The sequence below is a fragment of the Diplotaxodon limnothrissa genome, linkage group LG7, assembly GCF_057381915.1.
Source record: "Diplotaxodon limnothrissa isolate DT_005_m linkage group LG7, D_limnothrissa_male_GT1.1, whole genome shotgun sequence".
NCBI classification, from domain to species: Eukaryota; Metazoa; Chordata; class Actinopteri; order Cichliformes; family Cichlidae; genus Diplotaxodon; species Diplotaxodon limnothrissa.
Genome location: NC_140602.1, coordinates 45,606,951 through 45,621,517, shown reverse-complemented (window position 1 = coordinate 45,621,517; position 14,567 = coordinate 45,606,951). Strand labels below are relative to the sequence as shown.

The following is a 14,567-nucleotide window of genomic DNA, read 5'->3' as shown; positions in this document are numbered from 1 at the left end:
TTTACTATAGAAAGGTTACCTCCCTACTTTATGTAGAGTTCTAGTCTGGTCTTAATTTTTTCTTTATTGTAGCACAAATGTATTGACCTCAGTGTCTTTCGCTGGCCCTATTTGCCTTTCAAATGCACATATTTTGCACTGCATGGATGGATCTAACTGAGATATGTTGGCTCTTGAAGAAAAGAGTGAAACAGGGATTTTTCTTTTGAACTACTTTTATAACCACTGGTAATTTTTGGTATTGTTTTTTTGTTCCTGTCTTTTTGTGTTCATTCCAGCCTGTAATGGCATCCTCTGTTGTTCATCTTGTGTGAGTCTTCATTTTGATTGTGATGACGTCTGTGATGACGCATTTGGCCTCCTGATTCTTTTGTGAGTCTTCTTCGTGAATACTCACACTACTTGAAGTCCACTTTTTCATGGCTTTTTGGGGTTGCTTTTCTTCTCCATCATTCTTTTTGTTCTTTGATGCCTGTTCTTTCACTGGAACTTCTCTCTGCACTGACATTTTCTGTTATTTATTACTGCTCCATTCTCCATGTTGCCCTCAAGTCATTCCGATTTCATGCTGTGAGTCGTTCTTGGGTAAGTAGTTTATCCTGCTGTGATGAGTAGCCTAAATGCCCTCTCTAACATTTCTTTCTTCCTCAGTCTTTTTAGTCTTGCAACATCATCAGAATCCCTTACTCATTTCATGACTTTCCTTTTCATTTATTACTCAACTCTCTCACACCATTTTGAATTTCTGGTCCATGCTGAGGAATGAGGTTTACAGAGCTACCAGGCCTACAGAGGACACCATAACCACAACACTCCTTACTGTTGTCCTGAGCTACACGAGGCTGCTCTTTGTAGATTTCAACCTCCCTCACAAACTGGTGACAAAACTGACAGAGTGTCCAGTCACTTCTGGTCTGACTTTCTGTCTCTTTGACTCCCAAAAGGTGAGAGTAGGCTGCTACAAGTTCTCAGCCCTCAGTCTCAGCACCGGCTCTTCACAGGGATGTGTGCTGAGTCCCTACTCTTCATCCTCTATACTCACAACTGCACCCCCACCCATTCCAGCAACAACCTCATTAAATTTCCAGATGACACCACTTTAATGGGGCTCATCTAAGGGAGTGATGAGTCTGCTTATTAGGTGGAGGTGGAGTATTTATCTGGTTGTCGTAGTGATAACAACCTGATCATTAACACCACCAAGACCAAGGTGTTGATTATTGACTACAAGAGGTAGAAAATGGATATTCAGACCATTTTCATTTCATGTGTGGATAAATTATTGGACTGATTCCTGGGCATCCAAGCAGAAGAGGAGCTGACCTGGAAGAAGGCAAAGCAGAGACTTTGCCTCACTCAAAAATCTGCTTATGTCCTTCTATCACTGCTCAGAGAAGTAGAGAGTGGTTTCCCAGCTGCACAGTAGAAGAGAGAAAAGCGCTTTCAGAGGGTGATCACAGAAGATCACCTCTCTCCTCCCTGGAAGAGCTTTACAGTTCCCGGTACCTCATAGAAGGAAAGAGCATCCTGAAACATCCATCCCACCTCGGACACTTTCTGTTTGAACTGCTGCCCTCGAGCAGATGTTTCAGGACATTAAAAACAAGGACAAAAAGATTTAAAAATAGCTTTTATGCAAAAGCTTTAACAGCAAAAAATGCTGCTGGAACTTTGCAATTTTGTGAAGACAGAGAGCTATGCAAGCTGAATGCCTGGAGAATGCAAAATGTCTTGTGTGATGTGTGAAGTATGATGCGTGTTTTATCTTCCTTTTAAGTTGAGTAGAGAGTTAGCAAGTATAGAGGTTGCTCATTTATAAACTTTTTATACATATATTTATGGACACATTCTAAACCTTTTTTGCCTTTGCACTGATAGAATTGCATCTGATGATACTATCAGATGTACATGTAAAAGTACATGTGTACTTAAATTAAATCTATTACTGTCATTATTATTATTATTATTATTATTATTATTATTATTATCATGACCTTGATTAAAAAGGGTTATTTTCAAAATTCAGATTCCTGATGATAATCTCTGTTTGTACTCTTAACACTCTTTGTTATTCTGATCAAAGCTTTCATTCAGCTGGCCACCCTTTGGACATGTGCCTTGTTCTTTGTCTCTACCAAATGTCTACATCTTACATCAGACCTTAAAGAAGATGGCAGGGGAAGCTAGGCTCTTATCAAGATAAAAAAAAAAATTCTGGTAAACAAATTTTGCAATACAAAAGATGAGCAAATGTATGAAGCTACAGTTTGAAATTCAACACAAACAATCCTGAAACATATATGAATGCATACCGAAAAACAGGTAGTCACAATTCCCGTTCCACAGAAATTCGTGCCCCTCATGACGCCATTTAATTATTTTAAATGTCTTGGGAGCTGACATTCAGTCAAATTTAATTTCAAATATCGACAAAAAAGATTAAATCATACAAAGAAAACGTTACCTACATATAAGAATGTTATCAAGCTGATTCGGGGATACTGAAATAGCTGAAGAAATCCCTGCAGTTAAGCTTAACTGAAAGTTTATGTCTGTTTGGCTACAGTGACTTACACCCACTGCTTGAGTGGTTTATAGACAGAGGCCACGATGCACCCGTAGGATGGTCTGTTAGTAACAGCATTTAATTTAATTTTATTTTTTTCTTTTTAAAGACTGTATATAGGTAAGTTGTAAACGTGATGTTATATTTTCGTACTAGGCTGTGTGGCGATGCGTTTTAATGAGCACTTATCCAAAATTTCCGGGGTCGTAAAAACCCGTTGTTTGTGTTTCAACCATCATTGGTTTCAACAGTGTTTCTGTTATGAATAACTCACCCCGGAGGGTCGGCCTTGTGATTTTTTTAATCGCTTACAAAAATGACGAATTGGCCGAGCGGAACCTTGTAGAATCCGAACCTTGTTTCTATCCGGACACATATTATTGGGCTCCTTTCTCGCGACCGGTCGCTTAAGCGACGTTCATTGGTTGTTGACAGTTCCAGGTTAGTAACAGGATGTTGTGTGTGTGTGTTGCAGGTGTTCCTATCAGTTTAGTACCCGTTTCATACCTTTAGCTGTCCCTCAGGCGGCGGCAGCAGCTTCACTAAGGATAATGTCTGCTGCTGGTATGCGCTGTCCGGCCTGCGGTTCCACAAACATTGTAGACGATGACCTGTACTCTCAGGCTCAGCTGGTGTGTGTGGACTGCGGCTCTGTGGTGTCCGAGGGAGTCCTGGCTAATGATCCAGTGGGAGGTTCAGGTACGAAAATGAGACTGAAGTCAAGTCTGTCCCGTTAAAAGACCGTGTTAAATATGAGTAGTTTTTTTTTTGTTTGTTTCTTTTCATAATTTTGTTTGCTGAGCTCACCGAGACAAAGTACTGATAGTAAGCGGGACCTGTATGTGCTCCCTAGTGGAGAAATTATGTAATGACGAGGCTTAATTTCCTCACAGTTAGAGATTTCTTAGATATAGATTCAATAAGGTTCTGGAAACATTCATCATAGATTTTTGGTCTATATTGATGTGAAAGCATCATACAGTTGCTGCAGATTTATCATCTGTACTTCATAATGATCATCTCAAATGTTCAAAGGTGCTCTACCGGACTGAGATCTGTGAGTACAGTGAACTCATTTTCAAACCAGTGTTACACTGTGGTTATAAAGGGACGGGACATGGTCAGCAACAATACTCAGGTAGACTGTGGTGTTTAAATGATGCTAAGCTTGTACTAGTGTGCAAAGAAAACATGCCCCCACACCACCATCACAGTGAATTTTAGCCTCACTTACCTGTTCCAGAGTTTCCAAAGATGCTCATCTGCATATCTTGAAGTTGAGGTTCTGTTTCCTTCCTATCAGTTTGAAGCAGCCTGGTCTTTCTCCTGTGACCACTGGGGTCAAACAGGGCATTTTCGACCGCTGCTGCTCTGTTGTTCACTGGTATTTTCTGTCTTTCAGAAAATTTTCTGTAAAACCCTAGACATGGTTGTGTGGGAAAATCCCAGGAGATCAGACATTTCTGAAATCCTTTAAATCACATTTCTTACTCATTCTCATGACTTCAGCAGGTCATTTGACCATGTCTGCATGCCTAAATGCATTGAGGGGCTACCATGTGATTGGTTGAATTGATAATGATGTTTATGAGCAGTTGGACATGTATGGCTAAAAAAAGTGTCAGGTAAGTGTAGATACATAATTTGAAATTTCTTAGCATTAGTCAGGCCGGTTTAATAAATTTGTTCTACTGGGGAGGTTATGTAAAAGGTTATGTAATGTCAATAAATGTAGATTTTTTTTTTTTATTATTTTTTTTTTTTTGCTGCTGACATTGACTACTAACTTCAGTACAGGGCAATGACTAGAAGGGCACTTGAAGATTGTAAAGCATGTAAAGTAAGTCCATATGAATGAAATTTATGACCCTCTACTGCTGAAGGAATGGTAGATCTCTCTCTTTACATTTAATCACTTTTGGACTTTGCCTTGATTATTTTCCCCTCTTGCAGATGTCAGCTTCAGTCGAACCACTGCTGTTGCCAAAAGGCCGTGCACAAACCTGATAAAAGGTGAGCTCTTGCCCTCCAAAAGAAGCTTTTCCTTGTTACTTCAGTGTAATTCAGTCCTGTTGCTTGTGCATTTCCTCAAATGGATTTGTTTTACACCTACAGGTCAGCAGCGTGTGAAAGCCATATGTCGGATTCTCATGGTCAACAGGGAGATTGAGGATCTCTCACAGACGTATTACAAGATGGCCTATGAGCATAAAGCTTTCCTCAAAGTGAGCCTTCAGAAGAAAGAGATTCTTACTGGTTGCTGTGTGCTTCTAAGCTGCAGGCAGCTCAATTGGCCCATTACTGTGGGAACCATCAGCTGCCTGCTGGATGCCGACTCGATGGCGGTGGGAGCGATTTATCAAGAAATGGTCAAGAACCTCAGCATCGAGGCCCCGATCATCAACGTCACTGATGTAATAGAAGCTCACTGTCATGAGTAAGTGAAGAACTTACTGCAGCTTTCAGTCCTAAAATGCTAAGTAGGTATTTCAAAACAACTAATTTATTGCAGTTGTAGGTCTTCTAACTGAGACCTACAGTGGTGATGTAATTATTTGATTCCCTGATGAATTTGTTAGTTTGCTCACTTCCAAAGAAATTAACCATCTTTACTTTTTTAAAGGAGACAGAATATGAACCAAAAATCCTGAAAAACACATTACATAAAAGGTAGAAAATGATTTGCAGGTCATTGAGTGAAATAAGCATTTGATCCCAGAGCAAAACAGGACTTCATAGCTTTGTTGACAAGAACAGCAGGAAGACATTTCTTGTAGTTAGTATTTTAGTTCACTCCTCTTTACAGAAACTTTTAAGTTTCTTGGCTGCTGCCTGTTAGCTCGAAGCCTCAGCTCCCTCCACAGATTTATCTGTAGGACTGAGGTCTGGAGACTGGCAAGGCCACTCCATGACTTTAGTGTGCTTTACCTTTAGCCACTTCTTCGTTGCCTTGGCAATAAGTTGCCATATTTAAAGTTTTGGCCAAGGGAAGGAGATTCTGAAATTTCGTGGTGCATGGCCCTGTCCATTGGCCCCTCGTTGTGTCGTCCTGTAACCCTTAGCAGGAAAAACTGACCCAAAGCTTAATGTTTCCACCTCCGTGCTTGACTGTGGGGATGGTGTTCTTTGGGTCATACTCAGCATTTCTGTTCCAAATACGGCATGTTGAGTCGTTTTTTGTTCAGTCATACCGATAATTTAGTGGTAAGTTATCCTTAGTTATAGAATATGTAGTTATTTGCTTTTATTTTAAAAACATTTTTGGCTTACATAGTTTTTTACTACTTTAGTTAACTTAAAAAGCTGATTTTGTTTTTCCACTTGTTTAACATTCATTTCTCTCTTGGCCTGCCCTGGTTTTAAAGGAGTTTCTTGTTTCAGCGTTAAACCTCGATTAAATTTTAAAACCCATTTCATTGGAGTTACTTGAGGTTAACTGTGTTTATCTGAAAAGCTGATTGTTAAAATATAAAACTGTCAGTGCTCTAGATGATTTACCAGCTCAGTCTTTATCTCAGATTTACTGGGAGCATTTCTCTTTGACAGATACAAAATTAGCTCACTTGATGTTCCTGAAGAATTGGCTGAGAATTCGAGGGACCTGACCAAACGAGCTGTGGCCCTGGTAGAGCTGGCAGCAGATTCCTGGATTGTGACTGGCCGTAAGCCCATCCCCATAATGATGGCAGCGACGTATTTGGCCTGGCAATCCTTAAAACCCAACAAGCATCGCCTGAAATTCTCCCTGGACAAGTTCTGTCAGGTTGCCAAAGTGAAAAAGCTCAAGTCTGCTATGAAGAGAGTAGCTGAAATCAAAGAGGTGTTGTGTAAGCTAGGCAAGGAAATACCCTGGGTCAGGGAAACAGTGACACCGGATAATGTTATTCAGCTGGTTGAATGCATTCTGCAGAACAGGTACGCCCTGCTAAGAAGGGCTATGAGAACCCACGAGGACGCTCTGCTGGAGGAGAGTCAAGCCAGCTGTGCTGAGGCTCCGCCTGAGGGGACTGCTTCCTCCCAAATCTCTGAGTGTGCAGATCAGACTCCAATTACGTCTTTTGTGAAACAAAATGGGTCGAATTCTGACGGGAAAGAGAAGCCAGGAGATGTAGACTATAATCCACGTGTACTGCCAGAGCACAGCGACACTCAGGAGAGTCAAAATCCACCTCCAAACTGGGGTAAAAGAGTTCTGTTTGCTCCCCCATGTGTCATTAATGCTAAGAAAAGGAGAGCGGTGCAGCCTGAACACACGGATGTGACTGGTGATGAGGAAATCTCTGACAGTGAAATTGACTCATACATTCGCACACCTCAGGAGGCTCGAGACTTCGCTTTAATGCAGCACATGCTGTCTTTGTCTGACAGTGCTAAATCATAACCGAGCCCAGTGACTGGTTCTTCAGAGATGGCTGGCATATTTAAGTTTATGTGCACTTTCTTTTTTTTTTTTATGACTGTTGAACTCAGGATGCAGACATTTTCGTTGGCTTGATTATATAACCTATTCATCTAATTTTGTACAGTCTACATAAGGGGCTATGTCTTTTGTGTTTGTACTTTAAAAAGCTTCACTCAGCACTTGAAAGTGTAGCATGAGGAAGTTAATGTGTGTAAATATTTTGTTTTAATGGAAATGTGATTAAAGCAAAGGCCTGATTAAAAGGATGCACCAACTTCACCGTGTACATTTTATGATTTTTGGATGGCTTTTCTGTTTGTTCTTTTATATTAGAGCTCTTATCAGTGAAATAACACATGGCTATAAATAGAGCAATTACTGCTGAGTCCACAGCAAACAAACATAAAGAAAGTAATAAACAAATGTAAGTGAAATCTAAGGATGTGTTTGAGTAGAGCTCTGGTAATTAGTCAAATATACACTCACCAGCTATTTCTTTACTTACACCTTGCTAGTACTGGATTGATCCACTCAAATGTCAGATTTATTAAAGCAGAGCTCAACGGTTTTGTGTAAGAGGAAAATGTTTGAAATACTTTTTATTGGAACTTGTTTGTACATTCTTCTATCTTTGATAGCAGTTTCCATTTCAAAGGTCCTATTTGGGTTAATCCACGAGGGGATTACCTGCAGTTGAACTTCCCAAAACAATCGGCTTTGTTGCTATATTGAGAGAAAGTTCAAAAGTATAGAAGTAGCAGACATGCATTTGCATTCTCAACCTCTGTTGGATTTCATTAAGTATTTACTTCCTCTTCAACATTTGTAATGATGAAGATAGACCTCTAATGGTGCTTTTGCACAGGACACTGCATCCTCTTTACTTGCTGCTTTATTTGGTGCATTGTTTAAGGACGCTGTAAATAACAAAGAAAAATAGTCAGGTTTTAAAACTAATACTGGTAATTTTTGTTCTGTATGAAAACTGTCTATTCCTCATTGCCCTAATTAGAAGCTTTAGAACAGCAACTGGCCACTTCATTAGTTACACGTTGCTGGCACCCAGGTGAACCTTTTGCCTTCAGAACCTCCCTAATGCTTTGTGGCATAGATTCAACAAGATGCTGGAAACATTTCTCAAATTTTGGAGGCTATTTAAAAGCTTATCGTCATGTTCAAGAAGACTGTGGTCCTAAAGGGCTAGACATGGTCAGCAACAACACTGAGGTGGGTTGTGGAGTTTAAATGATGCTCAATTGATATTAAGGGATCCCCACACCATTACAGCACCACCAAAAGGTTGAAGCACTGGTACAAGGCATGGTAGAGGCATGTTTATTATGATGAGAGATCAGATGAGGTAGCACATTTTTCCAGTCTTGTCATGTCCTGTTTGAATTGTAGCCTCGGTTTTCTGACCTTAGCTGTCAGGAGTGGCACCGTGTGGTCTTCTGCTGTTGTAGTACATCTGTTTCAAGATGCTCTTCTGCATATGTTGGTTGTAACAAGTTCTTCCTATAAACTTTCCATTCATGTTTATTAAGTTGAATTGGTTTAACTGTCCACCTCTGACTTCTGGTGTCAACCGAGAGAACTGCCACTCACTGGGTATTTTCTCTTTTTCCGACCAATAGTCTCTAAACCCCAGAGATGGCAGTGTGTGAAAATCCCAGTAGGTCAGTAGTTTCTGATATACTCTGAAATAGCAGCACTAGTATTAATGCTACATTTAAAGTCACTTAAGTCACCTCACTTCTTCATTCCAATGCCCAGTTTAAAGTTTAAAGAGCAGCTGAACAGGCATTGGGTTTAAGGTTTGAGTATGACTCTGGTAGTTCCTAACATGTGATCCAGTTTAATAAGATCAAATTTCTCACACTAATGGACACCATTTGAAAGAGCTTTCTTCTGCATATTATGTATGAAATGCCTCATATATCAGATGGACATGGAAAGAAACTCGCCCGAACATCAAAACCATAAATTTCAATTAATTTTTTCCCCCTGACAGACCATTTTTGTGACAACATCACAAATTCTACCTGAGATATGAGACCTGTGAAGTATAATAAGCCCTTTTTGCTGAAGTCATGTTGACATATTGAAGTACATTCAGGTTGTGTGTGTCCTGTCTCTTTGTTGTATGAACTACAAGGATTTCCTTAATACAATAAAGGGACGCTTTAAGGTTACCACTAATATGAGCATTTCCAACTATGAGGAATCTGCTGTGGAAAAAGCCTGTTGTCCTTAGGCTACATTGTGTTGAGTAAACGTCCAATTTTCGTTTCACTTCAGTGAAAAAGTTTGTTGAAACAGGAAATATCTGTTTGAAAATTATTGTTATTGAACACAATGCGTCTTAAAACTCAAAATTCCCACAATACATAATAAAAGATTCACATAAGTGGCAAACCTGAGAACTTAAAAATCAAACCCACAAAATAAGTGCCCAAAACTGGGGTTCCTCTTGTAGTGTGACTTCAAAACTCAGTCAGTCCTCATAGATGTATAAAGAAATAATCCAGCTTTACAGCTTAAAAAACTGGTGTTGAAGTGGGACAGAGTGATCTGGAATGACGTTCTGGCATTTTCTGCTAATTATGACTTAAATCTGATTGTGTGGTTAAATACATAATAATACAAAGCACCATTATTTTTCCTGTGCTGCAGCCTGGCAGTCTTTTCAGCTGATCGCACTGAGGTACTTGCTCAAATTAAAAAGTGGCATCCCACGGTCCTGCTTGCACCCTCTGCGCATCCTGTTTTCCTTCTTATCCCCTTCATGCTTTCATGCACACAGATGTCACAGCTGATGTTGTGGAAATTCTGTATTATAGCCATCTAACAAGTCCTGAAAAATGGGAGCGCGATAAAAGAAATGTGTATTTTCCATTGAGAGAAAGCCTAATGTGTGATAATATAAAGAACTGATGTTAGAGGACAGGAGAGGAAGATGAGAGTTAATTTATGTTGTGAAAACACTTGGAAAAACAAATTGAATTATAATCAACTTGTGTTATTCCAAGTATGAAAATTTTAAGCTGTTTAGTGAATGCTAAACAGCTTACTTGGCAGTGAGCACTGAGATGGATTGGTAGAGCTAGTGGTAGGGTGCAGACAACCAAGTAAAAAAGGTAAAAGAGCATGTATAGATTTTCTTTTACTTATGTATTAATCACATTATTTTATTGTATGATGCCTTGGTGCCACTGGATTTTAACATGTCTGACACCCATACTGTAAGACAAATGGTGGGGGTGTAGTAAGGAAGTTGGGGGGAAGAAGACCACTCCACAGGAAGAGTCTTTTGTCTCTTTGAGGACTCTGGGAGGTAGCAAGGGAGTGTGAACCTTAAGGTGTGAAATAGCTGCGTACTGCCTTTTGTTCCTGGAGAAGGTATTTAACTGAGAGCCATGCTAGGCTCAGGGAGACTCTGCTGACCGTCTGCCCCGCGGTCATGCTCTCCACAAGCTTGGTTTTCTGTTCTTTGTGTGTTTGGATTAAAGAATGTTAGCTACCGCTCACTGCTCGTCTGCAGGCTTTATTTAAATGGAAAACTCCCACAACAACAAGCATAAATGTGGCTTTTCTTTAAAGGAAAACAATCAAAGAAGAGTTTGCTGTTGTCTGTTGATGACAGGCACCTTTAAGTGAAATTCATTATAGATTATTTTTTATTATTAATGATTGATCAATTTCAGCAACCGTAGCGGTTATCAATTTAAATTTATGCTGGTCATGCTTTTTATTTTCACTCGTAAAATGCTATCTTTTGTATTAATTTTGTACTTGGTGAGAATGCTGCCATGATAGCTCGTGTAATATTCTTAAATGTTGTTGAATAAATTGTCTAAATCCAAACCCCCCCCCCAAAAAAACAGGTCAGCTGATCACAGCGTGCACACAAAGAAAACTCTACTGGGGCTCACAATCCAAATCATCATGCTACACTGGATCTTAGCCTAACCCCACCTATCACATCCCGTTTAAACCCTTGATCAAAAAGCATGTTTACTGGTGCAAGTTTTTGGTCTCTGTGGATAATTTTCCTCTTAACTGGAGTCATTGAACTCAACCTCTCTGGTGTGTTTGCACCTTTGTTGCCTTTTGCAGCATTTTAATTATCTGACAAATTACATGTCCTGCTGTTGCACTTCAAAGCCTTTGTTTTAAAGTTTTGGTAAATGAAGTTAAAGTGTATACTTTAGTGTTTATTTGTTAGAGCACTTTGCAAAATTCTGGAGCTACCTCTCATTTCCTTATGTTTTGTTAGGAAAATGGATATATGTGCAGTGATTTATTGAAACATAAACATACATGGAAATACAGCATATTAGGTACCACCTTTGTTCTTCAACACCGCCTGAAGATTTCTTGTAATTTCTTTAAGTAGTCTTTAGGAGTAGTTCTTCATGGATATTTAAAGCTCTTCTTCGGATGTTGGCTGTCTTTTGTTCTGTTTACTGTCAAATATGATCCCACACTGCTTCAGTTATGTTTAGGTTTGAACTTTGGGGAGGCCAATCCATGACTGATAATTAGTACCATTGCGTATGTTTCTATCCAGGTATGGTTTTACCGCATTGGCAGTGTATTTAGGATCACTGTCATGCTGAAAAATGAAGCTGTTGCCAATCAGATACTTTTCAGATAGATGCTTTCCACCACTGGATGAAATGCAGTCGAAACCATGACACAGCTTCTAGTGTGTTTTACAGATGGCTGTAGACACTCACTGTTGTTCTTCTCTCCTGACCTTTGTACTTACTAATGCTTATTTTGAACTAAAAATGTCAAATTCGTATTCATCAGTTCATAAAACCTGTTGTCACTGATTTTCAATCCAGCTCTTGTGTAATTTGGCATATCTCAGCCTTTTCACCCTGTTTGCTGTCCTTAAGAATGGCTTTGTGGCAGCCAAATAAAGGGCCAGATGCATCTCTCGGGTCTTGTATCCGGTCTTTGCTGGATTTTCCCTTGTCTTTTTTCTTAAGGACATGACTTTCAGATACTGTTCACCTCAGGGGGGTTTCTTGGCCTAACTATTTTCTTTTATCTTCCACTAGTCTAATTACTTCATATTTTAAGGACACATTGCACACCATGTGGAGATTTAGCAGGTTTTCAGGTGTTAGCTCTTTGGGAATCACAATGTTGGTGTAAAAATATTATTTTATGCCCGTAAAACTGTGCTATCTTTGGCATTTTTCAAAGACTGAAGGGAAGAAATTTAAAGAAATGACTATGAGCTTTGCAACATGCTAGTGACAAAGAACTACAACATACACTTATTAAGTGAATTCTTCGTTAAGTTATCTGCTATGTACAGACACATTACTGATTCATCCCTCGAGTTAGGTGCCTTTTAAGTGTATTAGCAAATGCGACATTCCTATAAAGGTAAGGACTGGACTGAAAATGAGCAAAATAGCAACAAATGTCCAAACAAAAAAGTCTTAGTGCTCAAGACCACCTCACAAAATGAAAAGAAAGTCTGGCTGGAAAATAAAAAAAATGAAGACTTTTGCAGCTTAATGTTTTTAACATCAGACATGTGCTGTGTGTTGATCCTGTGTGGTTTATAAATCCATTTTGATAATCACACTTGCCAACATTTTCTAATAATCCACTTAAAAAGACAGCCCAAAATGATGATTTCCCTTCTCTGTTAAAAACAAAACAAACAAGAAAAAACACAGATAATATTGAAAAAAAAATTCATCAGCTTGCAGGTTAAAAGTAAAACACAAAAATTAAATAAACAAAATCATACATGACTGAATGAGTTGATGATAAAATTTCCACCTACTTAACTGGGTGTTGTCGTACTGAAAAACAACCACTGCAGGAAGCGAACTTCTTTGTTGGCAAGTAGCAAGTTCTCTGACGTGATTGGGGAGATCAATAAATTATCACATTTTTCAGTGTCCTAACAGGCTTAACTGATATGCAGACAACACTTTTCATCCTCCTCTTCCATTTAATTAGTAAATTCAGCTGTGCAGCTGCACTCTGACCAAGTTGGATATAATTTGCTTCCCGTTACTGCCATCACACAGGCCGGTCAGAAACAGCAAGGTCATTTCATCTCTGGATTTAATCTCAGATTTTCCATGCTACACATTACAGTATACTGTTGTTACATGCCACACCACATTATTTATATCATTTTAAACATTGTGTGATCATTATAACACTTTTTTTTGCAAAGTATTTATACTGTGTCCTTTAATATAAGAATATGATAGGGAAAAAAGCAACAACAAAAAGAGAGAGCACGCTGTAACATTTGAAATGTGTTGACTCTGCTGCAGAGGCACAGATGTGCACACAGAGAACACAAAGCAAGAAGCATAACATCTGCTGTGCAAACTAAATAAAACTGGATTAAAGACGGTGTAAACAACAGGCAGCTCATCTGTTATCAGTTCAGTGTAACATGTTGGTAAATGCAGTAGACAATTTTATTAGAAAGCTGCATTAACATGACTTCTTTCTTTCTTTCTTTCTTTCTTTCTTTCTTTCTTTCTTTCTTTCTTTCTTTCTTTCTTTCTTTCTTTCTTTCTTTCTTTCTTTCTTTCTTTCTTTTCACATTTTCTGCCTGGATAACCAGTCTTTCCCATTATGTGCAAATTTCCAAAAGCCAGTGGAAGCAAGAGAAACCACAGCACAGAAAAAGCAACATCGAGCCAACTGCCACAGTATGATTATTTTTCTGCAGTAATTATATTATGCTATCAAAAATAATTTGATGACTTAAGCCGCATATTCATCAAATACAGGAAATGTGGGCCTTAGGGACCAAGCTGATGAATTTAATTTTGCACTACACAAAGATTAGCTCTGACACCAGCCCCCCTGGTGCAAACAACCACCTTTGTGGTTTCCAAATGCAATTTGAACTCATGGTTTAATGTGCTATTCATATCCAGTAAAGCTGCACCCGTCTGACATGTTCTCTGTCATTTTTGATTAAAAGCTGAAACCCTTCTGATCTTATCTCCTGTAATTCACTGGAAATATTACTATTAAACAAATAATTACAAACATTTTTTTTAAATATTAACATTTCTTTTCAAACAGCACTGTGGTCCATGACAGAGTAGTCTAACCGTCTGATATTTATGAAATCTGCTGCTGATATGCCCCCTCCCCCCGTGTTAGCAGAGATTCTTATCTTTCAGCTCGTGGCACATGGCAACCCATAGAAAGGAAATGTGCGGATCTAAGTAGCCACAAAAGTAGCTGCATGCACTCATGCTTGCCTTAGCCTGGTTTGGGTCCTCTGAGTTTTCGCCGCTCTTAGCTTAAATGATCAGCCTTTTACACAAATAAACAGGTGCTACTCCCACCTAAACACGACTGATCGTGCCATTTAACAGATGTGATTCCTAAGAAAATGAATGCACATTTTCATGCTACCCAGGAAATAAATCACCTGAGATTCACCCCCATCCCGTTTTATAACCAATGACTGCATTACCACGAATGTTTAGGTGGAATGGTTTGCTGGTGAGACCTGTGTTTCCACTTGCGCTCAGGATGAGTCAGTAAGTGACACTAAATTAACGACAGAGGATGCTCTTCACTAGTGAA

General features: G+C 39.2%; 1 protein-coding gene across 1 annotated transcript; it reads left to right on the top strand.

Moving 5' to 3' along the window:
• The first annotated feature begins 3,100 nt into the window (after positions 1 to 3,100).
• Positions 3,101 to 7,097, top strand: brf2 (BRF2 general transcription factor IIIB subunit). Its single transcript, XM_085358217.1, has 4 exons — positions 3,101 to 3,265; positions 4,520 to 4,579; positions 4,682 to 5,003; positions 6,113 to 7,097. The coding sequence occupies exons 1-4, from the start codon at positions 3,118 to 3,120 to the stop codon at positions 6,945 to 6,947; spliced, it is 1,365 nt and encodes a 454-aa protein (XP_085214343.1). The 5' UTR covers positions 3,101 to 3,117; the 3' UTR covers positions 6,948 to 7,097.
• The last annotated feature ends 7,470 nt before the right edge of the window (positions 7,098 to 14,567 follow it).

What these genes read in the sequence shown, in the direction of transcription:
- brf2 (XM_085358217.1), top strand. Translation starts at nt 3,118, where the DNA reads ATGTCTGCTGCTGGTATGCGCTGTCCGGCCTGCGGTTCCACAAACATT. An exon ending in TGATCCAGTGGGAGGTTCAG is followed by an intron (nt 3,266 to 4,519) that starts GTACGAAAATGA and finishes CCCCTCTTGCAG; the next exon opens with ATGTCAGCTTCAGTCGAACC. An exon ending in ATAGAAGCTCACTGTCATGA is followed by an intron (nt 5,004 to 6,112) that starts GTAAGTGAAGAA and finishes TCTCTTTGACAG; the next exon opens with ATACAAAATTAGCTCACTTG.